This window comes from Panthera pardus, unplaced genomic scaffold (assembly GCF_024362965.1).
Source record: "Panthera pardus isolate Hobbes unplaced genomic scaffold, ASM2436296v1 HiC_scaffold_5, whole genome shotgun sequence".
In the NCBI taxonomy this organism is placed as follows: Eukaryota; Metazoa; Chordata; class Mammalia; order Carnivora; family Felidae; genus Panthera; species Panthera pardus.
The window spans coordinates 19,992,992-20,010,392 of record NW_026526980.1 but is presented as its reverse complement, the minus strand read 5'-3'; the positions used below and the strand labels follow the sequence as shown (position 1 = coordinate 20,010,392).

The following is a 17,401-nucleotide window of genomic DNA, read 5'->3' as shown; positions in this document are numbered from 1 at the left end:
AGCACTCCTGTCACCTCCCCTAGAAGGCCACCTCACAGCAGTCTCTTGTAAGAATCTCCCTTGGTGCTTTGTTCGCAGCTCTTCTCGGTTTGTCAAAAACGCGGCGATGGGAGGCGGGAAACCTTGCCCTTCACGCCCACGAAGCGCTCTGAGGGCAGAGACCCAACGACGCGGAGGAGACCTCGTTTTCCACAGCTGACTCGCGACCGGGGCGGGGGAGGAGTGGGGGGGGGGGGGGGCTCCTACACTCAGGGTCCCGGGCTCGCGGAGGGGCGCCCGCCTTGCACAAGGCCCCGCCCCGCCATAGGCGGAGCGCTGTCTCCCAACCCGGCCCAAGGCCAGCACGCATGCTCCGCCGGCCCGCGAGGTCGGGGGCGGGACCTTGAGGCGCCTGCGCAGTTGCTCGGCCCCGGCTTCCGGGCGGTATCGGCGCGATGGAGCTGAGGGCCAGTGCCGCCGAATAGCGGCGGCGTGAGGTCGCGCGGGCCGGGTGGTGTGACCCGAGGGCTTGGGTCTCCGGGTACCTGGGAGCCGCCGGAGGGTGCGGAGAGAGCCTAGGATAGCCGTCCGCCGCCACTCCCCGGCATGTCGGCCGAGGCCTCGGGCCCGGCGGCGGCCGAGGCCCCGTCCCTGGAAGCGCCTAAGCCCTCGGGTCTTGAGCCTGGCTCCGCCGCCTACGGTCTGAAACCGCTGACCCCGAACAGCAAGTACGTGAAGCTGAACGTGGGCGGCTCGCTGCACTACACCACGCTGCGCACCCTCACGGGACAGGACACCATGCTCAAGGCCATGTTCAGCGGCCGCGCAGAGGTGCTCACGGATGCGGGAGGTACGCCGCGCCGCCCTCACCTGTGTGGTCTTCCAGATCCCCGTCTGCCTTCGCCCAGTCTCCTCCTACCCCCTCTCTCGTCTCTATCGTCCACTCAACTCTTTTCACCTCCCTCCAGCCCCACATCCCGTCTTATCTCCCCTTTCTCATCCATAATCTCCCTCAGTCCTTCACCCCCTGCAAATAACCAATGTTTATGGAACATCACTCCCCCCCCCCCCCCGCAACAGGTGCTACGGTTGTGATTCAACATGTCACTTCAGAATTTTTATTATCACTTCCCTCCAATTCTCCCACCCTTTACTCCTCTGCCCAAACGACTTGGGAACCAGCCCTTCTGCCAGCAGCGCCCTTCCAGGCAACCTTCAGGTTCCTTCTAACTGCTTAGCCTTATGTTTGCCTCTCTACCTCAGCACTGCTAACCACCAGCCGGGAGGAGTTGTCTGTTAGCGTGTTCTTATAACACAGGTCCTTGTACACTCTAGGGATTCATCTGTAAATGCAGATTGTAGAAAAGGGCTGCTTTGGGTTTGCTAAGGACACCAGAATGGAGGGTGGACAGTTCTCTTTGGCAAGTGAACCTTACGTTCTTGGAGTGTTGCCTTCAGGGTTGGACACACATGCCCCGGTGGAACCTTAAAGTTTTTGTGAGGGGCCGGGGGGGGATTTAGAGGGATATAACGAGGATTGTAAGAGCAGGAGAATTAAAATTTCAGAGGTGGAGTTCAGTCTTCAAATATCTGAAATTGAAGAATGTATTTATTCAGCAATTATTTGTAAAGCGCCAGTTAGTGCCCGAGATACTTTGGTAAATGAATCAAACAAGATTAGTCTTGTGGACTTTACTTTTTTGTGGGAGCAGGAGGAAAATAATGAGCAAGTACATATGCAAAAAATACATGTAATTGCAGATAGTAATAAGTTCTATGAATAATATAAACGTTAAAATGGTAGTGAACTGGAGGATGGGGTAGACATTTTAATTAAGTAGGATGGTCAGAATTAACACCAAAGGTTAGAGTTTGTTGATACGGTAATCTGTAATAACTTTCTCACGGTGAGAGGTTTTTCAACATGGGACAGACTTGGAAGGGAGTTAATTCTCTGTGTCTGCAATATGTTGTTAAAAAGGGGCCTATGGGAGAACTCCCTGGAGATTTTTAAAAGGGATGTTCTTGGGGATGGCAGCGGTCTGAGACAGATCAGTATTCAGACTCGAAGAGGGAAAATCTGTTTTTCATAAAAGTTTAGCAGCTCCGGAGCCACCTGCAAAGCCAGCCTTCCTCCTGCCTCTCTCCACCCCACCAGGTTGGGTGCTGATTGACCGGAGCGGCCGTCACTTTGGTACAATCCTCAACTACCTGCGGGATGGGTCCGTGCCACTGCCTGAGAGTACCAGAGAGCTGGGGGAGCTACTAGGCGAAGCGCGCTACTACCTGGTACAGGGCCTGATTGAGGACTGCCAGCTAGCACTGCAGGTGAGGGTCTCTGGGTCCCACCCTATGCCCATGTCCCTGGGAGAGCTGCCCAAGCAGTTAGATACTAGGACATTAAAAAAAAGAGAGAGAGAGAAGAGGCATATGGGGTACTGTCCAGAGATGCTGCCCGTGGCCTGGCCGTGACTGGTCATGACCACAGAAAATTTGGGGGTGCTTTCCACTGTATCCCTGCTGCCTCAAGAAGGACCTCTTTCACCACCTCATGCCAGGACTAATGTAGTTGTTAAATAACTGCTCTCTTCTTGCTGTTCCTACCCGGCTAATGGAGCTCTCACACTACCACCTGAATGATGGTCCTTAAACACAATCCCAATCTCTTCTCCTCCTTGCTCAGAAATCTTAAATAACTCCATGTGCCACTAGGAAAAAACAAAAACAAAAAACTAATTTAAACTAGAATATAGTGACCTGTGTGATTTGGTTCTGTCCTGGGAGGCAGCATTCCACCTCCAACCAGGTTTGGTTTTTTTTCCTTTTCTTAACTTTTTTTTTTTTTTATAGCGTTGAAATCCTAGAAGCAGAACTGCTCCCAATACAACAGGTTGGGGGTTCCAGAGCCCCAACTGCTGGGCTTCTCTTCTATGGATCTCTTAGGATTCCGAGGAGATAGAAGGCATAGCCAGGACCTGTGGGTTAAGTGTCACCTCTCCCACAGCTCACTGAATGACCTTGATTGAATCAGTTCCTACCTCTGGCATTCTGTCCTCATGTTCCAAAAGATAGGGAAACAAGAAAAATATGTACAGTGTAGTGAGTTTTACATAAGCCTTTTATTCTGTTCTACTTTTACAATGTTAAACATGTCCTTTCTTTTATGATACAATATTAATAGGAGATAATGAGGGTTTTTTTTAATGCCCTTTATGTGTTAAAAAGTGGCAACTATTAACAACTTTCTGTTGTCTTGGTGAATACTCACTGGTTCTGGAAATCCAAAAATATAGAGTTCCTTTGGGCAATATCCATGTTGTTCAAACTGCATCCCATAGAAGAAAAAATGCATTTTATACTCACATATATATAACTTAAATAAGAGTTATATGAAATGATACTTTTAGTGAAATACACACTGATATATTCTGTTCTCTTTTTAATGCTTTTTGGGACCCATTAAACTTATTCATGACCCACTAATGAGTAACCACTTGCAGTTTGAAAACCATTGCATTAAATGATCTTGAAAGTGGGTTCCTGCTCTGTAGTTCTACATTTATCCAGTGTTACCTCACACCCACTGTGTGTCAGGAGCAATTCTGCTATCTATTTGTGTGTACATCTTGTACCTCCTGTTCCACATAAAGGAGGGAAGTTGGGGATGCCTTCGAGGTCAAAGAGCCAGTAAGCTGCAGAGCTCAGATTCCCAGGTGCAGTGCTTTTTCCTCTGTACTCCAGCTGCCTCCTTTCCAGGTTTCCCTGACACCATTCCCATCCTCACCCCACTCAGAGTTTTCTTGTTTGCCTGGAGGTTTTGTTTTTGTTAAGATTTGGGTTTAGAGAATTGAGTTCATCATACTCCTCAGTGCGTGGTACTTAATCATTATTGGTGTATACAAATCTTTTCTCTTTTTACTTTTTCCCTGTCATTCCCAGTCCCTTGCCCATTTCCCTTTGACCCATAGATAGCCCTCCAATTCTAATGTTTTGATACATATACTTGGATTATGTTTGTACCCTTGAAAAGCTAAAAGCATTGTTTTATATATGTACATGTTTTAAATATCCATAAATGGCATTGAGCTATCGATTGTGTTTTCTGTTTGAACACTTTTTTCAAGATCTATTCATGTTGCTCTATGTACATTTAGTTCTTTACTTCTGACTGCTGCACAAGAATCTATGGCTTGTATTCACCATATTTTATTTATACATTCCCCTGAGGTTGGAGACCTAGATTGCCTCCTACTTCTTCCTTCCCCTACAAACAGTGCCACCTGCCACCGTGAGTGTGGATCCTGGGCCAGGGTTTCTCATGTTTGGGAGTGGAATTGCTGGGTCACAGAACACATACAAATAAATTTCAGCAAGTATCATCAGATTACTCTCCCCATTGACTGTAGCACTTTATACTCTTGATCAGCAATGCTTAAGGGATCTCGTTTCTGCATATTCTCAACCACACACAGCATTATCCAGTGTTCTAATTTTGCAAATCTGATTCGTATGGAGTGATCTCATTTTAATTTGCATGCCTCTGATTACTAATGAATTGAGCATCTTTTCATATGCTTAACTCACTTTTTTGGTTTCCCATTCTGTGAATTGCCTATTCATATTCTTTACCAAATTTTCTACTGAGTTTCCTATCTTTTTCTTGTTGCTTTGCAGAAGAGCCTTGCATATTTTAGTTTAGTTCCTGGGGAGAATTAAGCCCTAAGGCATATATTGTACATAATAAGTTTATTCTCCTCCTGTGCAGCTAGAATGGTACTATTTGCTTATCATCCTTGGAAGAATTGAGAAAATAGTTACTCAAATTATTTATTTGCTGGGTTTGCGATTTGGGTGAGGAATCCTAGTTGAGAAAATCTGTTTCAGATAATTTCTAGTCAGTTTTAATTGTGGCCAGTATTTTCTCTTGAAATGTCACCTGTCTGTGGCACCTGTTGTTGAATAGAAATCCTTGATTTTTTTTATTATAAATAACCATTTATTATTTTTAAAGCAGTATATATATATGTATTGTAGAAATTTAGAAAACACAGATAATCAAAAAAAATAAAAGCACCAAATAGCCTTCCGGGTCTATTTGTGTGTGTGTGTGTGTGTGTGTGTGTGTGTGTGCGCGCCAAATTATGGTCGTGCTGTATGTGCTGTTTTGTAGTCTGGTTTTTTTGTTTATTTGTTAATAATTGCCATCTTTCCATGTCAATAAAATGTTTTCTTATCTAACATCCAGGGTATACAAATTTCTCCATTTGTTCCAGAAACATCTTTTATAGCTGACTCATCTAAACCAGGATCCAGTCTAGATCTTTGCATTACATCTGGTTATTATGTTCTTTAAGTCTTCTTCCAGCCGAAAACCATCCCTTTTTTGTTCATGCTGACTTGTTAAAGAGACCACCAGCTGTCTTGCACAGTGACCCACTTTCCAAATTTGTGTGGTTGTTTACCTGTGGTGTCATTTGGTTTGTTACTATACCCTATTCTGAGTTTTCTATAAACTAGACTGTAGATTTAAAGACTTGACACTAAACATTTTGGTTAGAATACATTGTAGGTAATTTTATGTATTTCATACTGTGTTATATGAAGTGACCCATAATATTGTTAATATGACCCATCATTGGTAATGCTCAGAATTGGCTCCTAGATTCAGATGATAATGGTCAGATCCCTCCATTATAGTTACACTTCCTTCGTGCCAGCTGTAAAGCAATCTGTGTAATGTTTATGCACTGTCTGAATGGCAGTTATCTATCAGCCACACACCAGTTGAGAATCCTTATGTGAATCAGTAGTTTCATTAGGGTTGTGGAGTAATTATAATTGTTATTATTCCTTCAACATTATGACCTGGGGTTATTTGTAAAGTCACGTTTTCTGTTGTTAACTGGAGAAATTCTTGATTTTTTTTAATTTTTTTTTTTTTTTTTTTTTTTTTTGAGAGAGAGAAAGAGAGAAACAGAGTGTGAGTGGGGGAGGGACAGAGAGAGAGGGAGACAGAATCCGAAGCAGGCTCCAGGCTCTGAGCTGTCAGCACAGAGCCTGATGCGGAGCTCGAGCTCATGAACCACGAGATCATGACCTGAGCCAAAGTTGGCTGCTTACTGACTGAGCCTCCCAGGCTTCCTGTGAAATTCTTGATTTTTAATGTCAAATTCCTCCCTGCTCCTTTTTTTCCCCCCTTAATGGTATATCCTTTCAGGGTCTTGCTTAAAAAGGTTTTTTGTTTGTTTTTTCCATTCTACATCTTTTATTAGCTTTATGGTTTTATCTTTCATATATGGGTCTAAATGGAATTCACTGTTATAAATGTAAATTATGAAGGGATTTAACTATTTTTTGTCCTCCATAGAGTGAACTAGTTTTCCCAGTGCCACCTACTAAATATTCTGTGGTAGCCAGTGTCTAAGATGCCCACCCGCAATTCTTACTTCCTCCTTATTCATGCTCTTGTTTAGTTCCCTTCCACGCTGAATAGGGCTGACCTATGTAATCAGTAGGATATTGCAGAAGTGATGGTGTATGACTTCTAAAGCCAAGTCATAAAAGACATTGCCATTTCTGCCTATCTCGGGTCACTCACTCTGGGGGAAGCCAGCTGCCACACGAGGACAAGGGAGGTTCACTTGGTGAGGAACTGAAGCCCCCTGCCAATAGCCAGCACAGACTCCCAGCCATATGGGTGAACTATCTCAAGCAGATTCTCTAGGCCCAGTCAAGTCTTCGGATAACTACAGCCCTGGCCAATGTCTGGACTCCAACTTCATGAGAGACCCTGGGCCAGGACCACCCAACTAAGGTGATCTCAAGTTCCCAATCCACCGAAACTGTGTCATAATAAATGTTTATTGTTGTAAGCTGCTAAATTTGTAGTAATTTGTTACCCAGCAGTAGAGAACAGATTGGGTATCTGGAGTGGGGTTCTGTGGTAACAAAACTCTAAAGTGTAGGAGTGGCTTTAGAACTGGGAAGTGGGCACAAGCTGGCATGGCTTTGAGGAGAATATTAATAAAAGCCTAAAGAGCTTGAGAGGGTCTGTTCACAGAAGTCTGATGACCTTGGAGTAGGCTGCTGGGATGAAAATGTTACTGGAAACTGGTGTAAAGGGGATCCTTGTTATGTAGTGGCAGAAGTTTAACAACACTGTCTCCTACAGTAATGTAGAAAGTGGAAAATGTACCTAATGATCTGGGTGGTGTAGCTAAAGAGATTTCCAGAAAGAATGTTGAAGGTGCCACTGGGTTTATTGTTGCTGATAGTAAAATAGAAGAGGAGAGGGTAAGCAAGAGGAAAAACAATTGAACACAAAGGAGCCAGGTATTACTGGGTTTGAAAGTCCCCAGCCTTTCCAGGTAACGCATGATGTTAAAATTAACAAATGGCTTCCAGGAAAAGATCAAATATAGGGCATTCTCAGTAAAACATGATCTAAAGATGAAACTGAGGATATGATTGTAAAATCCTTTGTTAAGACTTCAGAAATATCCAAGATGCCTCAGAGAACCTTTGAATCAAATAATAGTGCTTCTAAGAAACTTAAGGGTGTTACCCCTCAGCAGTCTCAGCACAAGCCCAAAGTAGAGGACAGCTTATCTCACGAAGATTTGTGGGTGTGGCATTCGTCTAATGAACTGAACCCCAAGACTCACAAGACACCCATTAAGTTTTTAAGAGAATTATATTGGCAGAAACACTGCCAGCTTGGACCAAAAGTGACAGACCGTGCAAGACCTTTGGACCCCCAGAGTTCTACTGGCAGGAAACCATGGAGCTGCAAGCATGGATTATCTTTCATGGAAAAGGGAGGATGACTCAGGGCAGAGCCAAGAGCCATAGAGAATCATTTCTGAATAAGAGTAGGCATCAGAGAGCTCCCAGTATTCATCCAACTGGATTACAGAATTGATACGAAACAGTGACTTCTGTGTGCCACCTACCTCCTCCCCAACCGTTTGAACAAGAGTGCCCCGGTGATTGTGCTAATGCCTGTTCCACCACTGCATAGTAGGTATATGGGAGAGATGAGTGGTCTCTTTAGTTCACAGGTCTTCAGATAGAGTGGAAATGTTTATGGAGCTATACTTAGGAACTACACCTAAGGAGCCTCATCCCAACCTACACTGACTTAGATAAGATTCTGTACTTCAAGTGACGCTGAAATGGGATGAGACTTTGGAGGATCTTGGGAGGGAGGAAGTGTGTTTTTCAATGGGAAGGAGTTGAATCAAAGGAGCCAGAAGGTGGCCTGTAGAGTTAGTTAGCCTCCAAGGCAGTCCCCGGTGATTCTTATTCCCTAGTATTCATTCTTTCATGTAGTTTCCTTCCACACTGAACAGAGCTGACAAAACTAGGTCATGAAAGACATTGAGCCCATCACCTTGGTCTCTCGGATCATCTGCTCTGGAGAAGCCAGCTGCCATTTTGTGAGGACACGCAAGCAACCCTATGGAGAGGTCCAGATGACAGGGATGAGATGTTTCCTGCCGACAGCCAGCATGAATTTGCCAGCCATATGAATAAGCTTTCTCAGACACAAACCGTCCAAATCAGGCATGTCTTCAGATTCCTGCAGCACTGGGTGACATGACTACAACCTCAAGGGAGACCCCTATGCCAAAACGACCCATCTGAGCCACTCCTGAATCCTTGACCCACAGACACTAGGATAATAAATCTTTATTGTTGATTTAAGCTGCCAGGTTTGGAGATAGTTCATTACACAGCAGTAACCAATAGATACTTCATACTTGCCCCCACTGATATGTGGTGTCCTCTTTATAAATATGTTTTCATATATATACCAGCCCATTTCCAAACTCTCTGTTGTGTTCCATTGGTTTCTTGTTTGTTCCCCCAAACCAAAACCACACTGTTTTCTTTAGTATGGCTTTGTAGGATACATTAATATATGATAGATTCAGTCTTTTCTCTTGGTTCTTTTTAAAAATTGACCTAAGTAATAGACTTTTATTTTTCCATATTAATTTTAGAAAAAGTCATATGAGTTTTTTTCTTTTAATGTTTGTTTGTTTGTTCATTTGTTTTGAGAGAGAGGAGAGGGGAGAGAAATTCCAAGCAGGCTCTGTGCTTTCAGCACGGAGCCCGATGTGGGGATCAAACACATGAACCGGGTGAGATCATGACCTGAGCCAAAACCAAGAGTCAGACGCTTCACTGACTGAGCCACCCAGGTGCCCTAATTTTTAAAAATCTTGTGGAATTTCTAGTTAAGAGATCTTCTGGTTGAGAGAGGTGAGAGGGGTTTTGGCATAAAGATTCTTAAAGACAGGAAAGAGGAAAGAAGCCCATGTATCTGGTTTTGCCTCAGACCTCATCCCACCCAACCAAGTTCATTTACTGAACAGACACTGAGCATCCACTGTATACTAGGAATTCCCTAGGTGAGAAGAGACCAGATCATAAGCAAACATACCCCAAAGTGAGAAAATGTGAAGAACTAAGAGCCATGAAGAATGAGCTGTTAATGTGAAAAGGAAGTAGAGGAGCCTACTTTACTCTAGTAGTGGTCAGGGAGCTTCAGGAATTGGACCAGCACCCTCTGGGGGGTACCGTTTGAGTTATCTTAATGGTATGAAGGGGCCAGCCATACATACAACAGTGTAGACCATTCCAGGCAGTGGGAACAGCAAAGGCCTGGGTGGGCACAAGGAACAGGCTATGGGTGGGGCTGAAGCCCAGCAAGTAGGGGAGAGTGGTAGAGATGAGATCCGAGAGGTTGAATCCTGCAGAGCCTTGTGGACCACTAAGGAGTCTGAATTTTTTTCCCAAAGGCAACAACAACTTTTGACAGCTTTTAAGTGGGGGAGTGAGTGACCTTTGGTTGTGCTGTTAACCACCTTCCGCTTCTTCTCCAGCAAAAAAGGGAGAACCTGTCCCCGCTGTGCCTCATCCCCACGGTGACATCTCCCCGGGAGGAGCAGCAGCTCCTGGCCAGCACCTCCAAGGTGAGGCCCCTGAGCCCTGTAGGGTGGAGGCCGGGGGCCTCTCCTTGCAGCCTGACCCCCACCCTTCTCCATGCTCTCTCCGCCCACAGCCCGTGGTGAAGCTCCTGCACAACCGCAGTAACAACAAGTACTCCTACACCAGGTGACCACCACGGGGCGGGAGGTGCACCGGGTGGAGTCCTGAGCTCAAGCACAGCCCAGGTCTGGGCCCAGGGGGAGGGACAGAGGGACAAAGAGAAGGCCTGCCTAGACCAGGGTTCCAGCTCTGCCACTTACCCACTGGGCACTTTGGGCAGGTCATTTTCATTCCTGAGCTTCAATGTGATCACCAGTAAACAGGCTTGAGGTGAGGATTAGATGATAATGGCTGGCATTTACTAAGTGCTTTTCCGTAACAGGCATTGCTGTCAGTGCTTCACACGTATTAACTCCCATCATCCTCACAGTCGTTTGAGGTCGGTACTATTGTGATCTCCATTTTACAGATGAGGGAACTGAGGCACCAAGAGGTGAAGTAACTTTCCTGGTGTCACTCAGTTAAAAAGCAGCTGGTCTAGGACGTTAGGTGAAGCAGCCCAGCCCCAGAGCCTGCACTGGGAGCCACTCCGCTGTGCTGGGATTTGCTCCGCAGATGCTGGTCCTCCCTGAGGCCCGCTTAGCCTGGCCCCAGGGGTGGAGGAAGCTCCCTGCTGGGCACCAAACCCCTGGGCAGGACCAGAGTGCTGGGTAGGGGGGCCCCTAGGCTAGGGGAACAGTGGGCAGGAAGCCAGTGTACTGAGGCCTCCTGGCCCCTGGTCCTCAGCACTTCAGATGACAACCTACTTAAGAACATCGAGCTGTTTGACAAACTGGCCCTGCGCTTCCATGGGCGGCTGCTTTTCCTCAAGGATGTACTGGGGGACGAGATCTGCTGCTGGTCCTTCTACGGGCAGGGCCGCAAAATCGCCGAGGTGTGCTGCACCTCCATTGTCTATGCCACGGAAAAGAAGCAGACCAAGGTCAGAAGGGGTTCAGAGTCTGATCAGGGAGGGCTGTGGTGGTGGGCAGCACCAGGACCCTGGACTGGACAAAGGCAGCTCAGCAGACCAGGCAGCGGAGAGTCCGTTACTGGGAGCTAGGGCTGCAGTTCCGAGTTCCAGGGTCTTTTGTAACCTTGGGCATGTCACCTTACTTCTGTGGGCCTGTTTCTCTGCCATGAAATGAAGGTGTTGGATTACAGTGGGATTCTTTACCTAGGCCATTTGGGTCTCCAGGCGATCTGGAAGTGGTTTGCAAGTTTGGGAGTGTGTATGCATCTTTCCATTTAGAAAGACCATAGTTGTTAGAATCTCAGAAGGGTCCATGACTCAAAATAGGCTTTTAAAACCTCAGGACCTTAGAACACACAGGTCTCTTAGAACAAGTGAGTGTATAATTCCTGAGTCATTAACATGACAGTCATCAGCAGATAACTTCCTGAGCACCTACTCTGCACTAAGCTTTGCACCAGGCTTCAAATCAAGGTGAATGAAATGTCTGGTTAAGTACCAGCGCTCTGTCATGGCATCTACTTCCTTCTGCCCTTGATATGAGGGAAGAGCCTCAGACACACCCTCTGAGCACCCAGTGCTATCTCATACCTCCCCACCTTTGCACACACTGTCCCTCTTCTTAGACTGTTTCCTCAGCCCCGTCTGCCTAATGAACTTGTGCTTAATCTTTAAGACGCAAGTCAAGCACAGCTTTCTTTGGGACACCTTCGCTCATGAACTTTCAACCCCACAACCCCAGAGTTGATCATACTTCCTTCTTAGTCTGCAGCAGGCAGAGGCGGAGATAGGGGGCTATCACACCAGCAGCAAGGGGTTAGCTTCTTGAGCGTAGGGGGTCTACCTTTTCTTCCTATCTCTCTAGTACTAGACAGGCACTTGCCACACAGCAAAGCTAGGAAACATTCATTGAATGCATGCATGAATGAATGAGTGACCAACCCACCTTCCAAGAAGTTTCCACTGTAATTGGGAAAACAAGATAAACCAGTAATGAGAATGCAGCTTGTTAAGAGTTAGTTATATCCCTCCAGGCCACACAAAGAGACCCTCCATCACCTCCTCACTTCACTCCTTTCCACTCTCTCCACTCCCTCCCTCCTTACTATACTAAGTGCACTCCTGCCCCAGAGCTCTTGCACTTGATGTTGCCTATTCCCCAGACTGCTCTTTCTCTGCTTATCCACCCGGCTCCTTCCCTCCTCCTTTGTCTCTTGGTTCAATGTCACCTTTTCCAGGAGACTTTCTCTGAACTCCCTCTCTAAAATTGTAACATTCCTGGCCATGACAATCCCGCCCCCTTTTTATTACTTGTATGTCTGTGTCCTCCCCCTAGAATGTAAACTTCCTGCAGATAGAAACTTTGTTTAGTTCACTGCTATCTTCTCAATGTCTAGAACAATACCTGGTACAGTGCAGTCACTCAGTAAAAATTTGTCAAATGAAAGAACATACCAAGAAGACTTGGCAGCAAAGGAGAGAAAACAAATAACTCTGCCTGACTTTAGAGCTGGACCTTGAAGGATAAGTAAGACTTTGCTGAGTAAAAAATTTGCAAAGAAGATAGTCCAGGCCAAAGAACCTGTGATTGCAAAGGCTCAGGGGTGTGCCAGTGCAGGGCCAGCTGGGGGAGGGGCACGTCTGTGTATCTGGATCAGAGGGTTGCAGCTGGGGGTTGCTGGCCTTTTGCAGGTGGAGTTCCCAGAGGCCCGGATCTTTGAGGAGACCTTGAACATCCTGATCTACGAGACTCCCCGGGGCCCAGACCCAGCCCTCCTGGAGGCCACAGGGGGTGCAGCTGGAGGTGGTGGGGCAGGCCGAGGGGAGGATGAGGAGAACCGAGAGCACCGTGTCCGCAGGATCCATGTCCGGCGCCACATCACCCACGACGAGCGTCCTCATGGCCAACAGATTGTCTTCAAGGACTGACCTTTGACCTTTCTCCCTGTTTTCCTCCTGCCACTGGAACCCAGTTCCTCTCTCTTTCCCTCCTTTTCCCATACCTTTGCCCCGGCTTTGCTGGCCAAGTCGTGGGCCCATCTTCTGTCCCTTCATTGCATGGTACAGTTCACTGTGGCCCTTTTCCATTCATTCCCACCTCACTGCTAACAGCACGGTACATTCCAGCCCCCTCCCTAGGTCAGAGCCCTTCAGGAGGCCTGCATTTGTTCCCTTATCCCATTCTTGTCCTGCTCTTCCCTCACCAGCTGGTTTAGAGTGATTTAGAGCTCCTTTCTCCCCTTCTCTCTCTCTCTCTCCCCACCCCGTCCCCCCCGCTTTTTCAGCACATTGTACACGCCAAAGTGTCAAGCCAGCCCTTACTGACATCCACCATGTTCTGAGCCACCTCCCCACCACCGTGCAGGGTAGTTTCCCTCCCTTGTCCTTCCCCCACCAGCCCCCCCCCCCCCCCACCTCCTTAACTTTGTACTAGGCTGGCCTGGGCTTGCACCAGCTCAGCCATCTTCTCAATCTATTTCATATTATTTATTTTAATTTTCTATTAAATTATTGGAATAAAGTTGAGTTGAGGGTCTGGTGCTGGCTCTGAGGGAGAGGATCGGGGAGATGGCTTGTGTTAAGGAGGTACTTGGCTAGTTGGATGGGACAGGCCAGGAGCTCCTGCCCAAAGCCTTGAACTGGGCTGGTAGCTAGAAAAAGGTAGTCAGGAGTTAGGAGAGGATTTAAAATCTGTATTTCAGTGTTGGCTGGTCCGTTCCCACCCGCAGCCCCACCCCACCCCCTGCAGTGGAGAGGCAGTCCTGGCTACCACTCAAGCCATCCCTGAGTGCAGCAGCCCAGATGTCTGAAGGGAGCCCCTTCCTTCAAGGGTCTGGTGCGAAGACAAAGTCAAGGGCCTGGCGCTCAGCCCCAGCCACGTTGGGGTGCCAAAGGTCCACGATGAAGACCACTCGAGGCCCATCTTCTGGGGAGCCTAGGGCACATGGGGATGGAGACAAGAGAGCAGCTGACATTATTTATATGCCAGAGCACTCGCCAGGTGCTCCTAACAGCAAACACTTTGTAAATGAGTGCCAGGCATTGTTCTAACCCCTTGTATGTGTTCACTCTTCATCATCAGAACAAACTTGAGGGTCAGTACCACAATTATTCCCGTTTTATACAAAGTAACTGAGGCACAGAGATTAAGTAACCTGCCCAAGATCACACAGCTAGTAAGTGCCAGAGGTAGGACTGGAACCCAGGTGGTTCAGGCCCAGACTCTTGTGCTGTTAACCACTTGGCTATGCACCTACATTAACTTATTTAATCCTTGCAGTCACCCAATAAAGAAGGTGATGCCCCATTTCACAGGTGTTTGGGGAAGTTATAGGACTCGTTCAAGGTCATGCAGCTGGAAAATGATGGTGCTAGGACAGGAGGCCGGTTGGGCTTGATTCTGCAGTCTCTATTCCCTTTCACTCAGTCTCTCATCCCTCCTAGCAGAACGGGAGCCCATTACCATTATGAGCCACTGTGTGCAGGAACGAGTCGTCCACCAGTAGACAGTGTCCTTCAGCCCAGCACTGGGGCTCGCCCCCGACCACCAGCTCACAGCCGGGAGGAATCTTCAGGCCTGTGGAAAGAGACCCGGGCATCCAACACCCCTGCTTCCGTCAAATGGGCCCACCGCATTTAGTCAAAATGCAGAATTGCAAGTCTTAAGCACCCCATGTAGTGTCCCTCTTTGCTGTCTGGAAGGTGACCCAAATGTAATTACGATATAGTAGCAGCTGAAGTGCTGGGAGATACAGGAAAGGCAGTGCAAAGCACAATATTTGTTTCAGAGAAAAGGGAAGGCTCCCTGGAGGAAGTGACATCTTTTCTTGGGCTTCTGTCAATTTAACTCAAGAAGCTACTTAATGTGTGCTTGGCCCTCATTAGTATAATACTGATGGATCCACTTTGGCCCCAGGACCACAACACAGTAGAGTGCTGTGAGAAAAGTGGGCACCAACTCCAATGATGGGGAATAGTTAGACCTCCCAGAGGCGGTGCGGCACTTGAAAGTGGAGTCCTGAAGGCTGAGTAGGATTTTTCCAGGAGGTGATAAGGGAGAAAGACATTCTAGACTGAGGATAGCGTGAGTGTGGCATCTGCCAGGATCAGCCAGAAAGCTCTCATGATTTAACACATGGTGGGAGGGAAGGGGAGGAAGGGAACAGGTGGGAGATGAGGAGAGAAGGAATCTGGACTTGATCCTGAGACCGGTGTGCTTCGAAGTGAAGGACACGTCAAACTGGTGGCACACAAAATGCTTTTAGGCAAAACAAGGTTTTAAGTAACAGCACATTAAATAACAAAAAAATGTTTCCTTTTCCATTTTCTTTCAGCTTTTAAAACATGAAGAAGAGACTCTCAGTTTGGTGCTACCATAACTTTAACACCCCACCAACACTGCTCCCTTCTAAAGGAACAGAGTGGAGGCTTCAGCCTCAGAGAGACTAGAGTATTTAGATGGGATTTTTAAAGCTTGCTTCTTTCTTTAAGTTTAAATTTGTTTTTATGAGTCCTTTCTATTTGGAGCAAGTAATACTGATTATCATTGTTCTCTAAAGATTCCTTTTAAATAAGCGAGACAAAATGTAGGGAGAATCGGTATCGAGAAAAACAGTACAGGTGGAAAATGACCATGGCAAAGCTTATGAAGATGGTTCGCAGGTAACTGAAGCTCAGGAAATGCTGCTGTGGGCAACAGGGAGTCATGGAAGATTTCTGAGAAGAGAGGCATGATCAGAACCATAGTGTAGAAAGCTCTGGTGGCAGAGAAGAGTCTGGAGGAGGAATCGTGAAGGCAAACAGGTTGTCTGTAGGCAGCATCTACTTACCCAGATGGCATCTGACCCGGGCATTGGTGGGCCCACAGCGACCCTCAAGCCGGGCCCCAGGCAGGAGGACAGAAAAGCCAGCATTGCCGAAGGTGTTGGCACTCATAAAGCTCCGCAGCCCCCTCAGTGCCCGATAGGCCCCCGGGCACCGGCGGCAGTTGCTGGGTTGGCACCGGCCTGCTTGGTACAGCAGGAGCTGGTAGCACCCAGGGGCCAGGGGTGGGGACCAGCCCCGAGGCAGAGGAGTTGTCCCTGAGAAGTCCCAGCTCACAGCCCCAAAGTCCCGCAAAATGGCAGGGAAGCTGCTCTCCAGGAGCTCCACATCATGCCGCTGGGCATCCCGTGGCACGAAGGGGACTGAGGGCAGGTCTGGCAGGAAAAGCAGGCCTGGGCGCTGAATGCCCAGGACCCCTGGCCCTCCCCCAGGGCCTGGACCACCTTGAGCTGCCCTCCTCACCCTACCCATGCCCGCCCAGGAGTAGCGCCTGGCATAGGCCCGCAGGCGACGGCTCACTAGGCCTTCTGTCCTGAGTCCTTCCCCAGGCTCCCCAGAGCTCCCAGGGCTTGGCCTGCCAGTCTCAGAGCATCCCCTAGGCCCTCCACTGACACCCCCAGCCCGACCCCCAGCCTCCAGGGCCTGCATGTCTTGGGAGCCCAGACGGTAACAGTACCAGAGGAAAAGGGAAGTGAGGGCTCCAAGGAGCAGGGTAAGGGCTGAGGAGGCCAGGGGCGATGGCCACGCAGGCACGATGGGCAGGGAGGCCCTGGCCAGGAGGCCTGGGGCATCTTCCAGACCCCAGTTCCCCTGTCCCCCCAGTTCTCCACCGGTTCCCTCTGTGGCTGCTCCAGGGTTACCCCCTGGGCTGTTTCCCCTCCACATTTCCCACTCTTGGTTCTATCTCCTTCTGAGGTCTTCTCTTCACCTTCTAGCTTCCTCTTTCTCACCTCCTTCAAATACCTCCAACCCTCCTTTCTCTTTCTTCCCTTCTATCTCTCTCTCCTTCTACCTCTTTTTTCTCCTTCAACACTCTCCTCTTCCTCCTCCCCAACCCCCTCTCCTTTCTCCTTCCGGCAGTTTCCTCTCTCCCCTTCAGCCTCTCCTTTCCCCACTCTCTCTGTCTCCCCCTCTCCTTTCTCCTCTCTTCCCTCCCTTCCCCGCCCCTCTTTAAGCTCTCCCTCCCTTCTAGCTTCCCCGGACAGCAGTTCCTACCCCACCTGGACCCGCAGCCCCGGGAACCCGCAACCAGTCGTCCTCCGCAGCGGCTTCTCTCTCTCCTTCCTCCCCCTTCTCCCCTCTGCCCTCGCTTCTCACTCGACCCGACCCGCGGGTCTTCTCTCCCTCTCTCTCTCCTTCTTCCTCTCTCTCTCTCTCTCTCTCTCTCTCTCCCCCCTCCCTCCCTCTCTCCTACTCGTTCCTTCCTTGGCTCCCACTCACCCTGACGTCACCCATCCCCACAGTCCTCTCAGCTTAGCTACCCCCGCCCCCACCCAGTGGCAGCCGCATCTCAGCCGGGATGGGGGGAGGGGGGGGGTCGTCTCCGGATTTGCCTCCCCGCCCCGACGGGGCGCCACGTGGGGCGCAGGG

The 17,401-nt window shown here is 48.5% G+C and overlaps 2 protein-coding genes across 2 annotated transcripts; one reads left to right on the top strand and one right to left on the bottom strand.

Moving 5' to 3' along the window:
- The first annotated feature begins 384 nt into the window (after positions 1 to 384).
- On the top strand, positions 385 to 13,513 carry KCTD13 (potassium channel tetramerization domain containing 13). The gene is made up of 6 exons (XM_019436225.2): positions 385 to 829; positions 2,138 to 2,307; positions 9,870 to 9,959; positions 10,049 to 10,101; positions 10,762 to 10,957; positions 12,680 to 13,513. The coding sequence occupies exons 1-6, from the start codon at positions 586 to 588 to the stop codon at positions 12,914 to 12,916; spliced, it is 990 nt and encodes a 329-aa protein (XP_019291770.2). The 5' UTR covers positions 385 to 585; the 3' UTR covers positions 12,917 to 13,513.
- On the bottom strand, positions 13,460 to 16,928 carry ASPHD1 (aspartate beta-hydroxylase domain containing 1). Its single transcript, XM_019436223.2, has 3 exons — positions 15,817 to 16,928; positions 14,451 to 14,564; positions 13,460 to 13,922 (listed from the first exon to the last, which is right to left on the bottom strand). The coding sequence occupies exons 1-3, from the start codon at positions 16,694 to 16,696 to the stop codon at positions 13,813 to 13,815; spliced, it is 1,104 nt and encodes a 367-aa protein (XP_019291768.1). The 5' UTR covers positions 16,697 to 16,928; the 3' UTR covers positions 13,460 to 13,812.
- Between the last annotated feature and the right edge of the window lie 473 nt (positions 16,929 to 17,401).

Coding starts and splice junctions, on each gene's coding strand:
- ASPHD1 (XM_019436223.2), bottom strand. CDS start 16,696: ATGTGGAGGGGAAACAGCCCAGGGGGTAACCCTGGAGCAGCCACAGAG. Junction 14,565..15,816: donor CCGGGTCAGATGCCATCTGG/GTAAGTAGATGC, acceptor CTCTTTCCACAG/GCCTGAAGATTCCTCCCGGC. Junction 13,923..14,450: donor GCACACAGTGGCTCATAATG/GTAATGGGCTCC, acceptor CATGTGCCCTAG/GCTCCCCAGAAGATGGGCCT.
- KCTD13 (XM_019436225.2), top strand. CDS start 586: ATGTCGGCCGAGGCCTCGGGCCCGGCGGCGGCCGAGGCCCCGTCCCTG. Junction 830..2,137: donor GGTGCTCACGGATGCGGGAG/GTACGCCGCGCC, acceptor CCACCCCACCAG/GTTGGGTGCTGATTGACCGG. Junction 10,958..12,679: donor CGGAAAAGAAGCAGACCAAG/GTCAGAAGGGGT, acceptor GGCCTTTTGCAG/GTGGAGTTCCCAGAGGCCCG.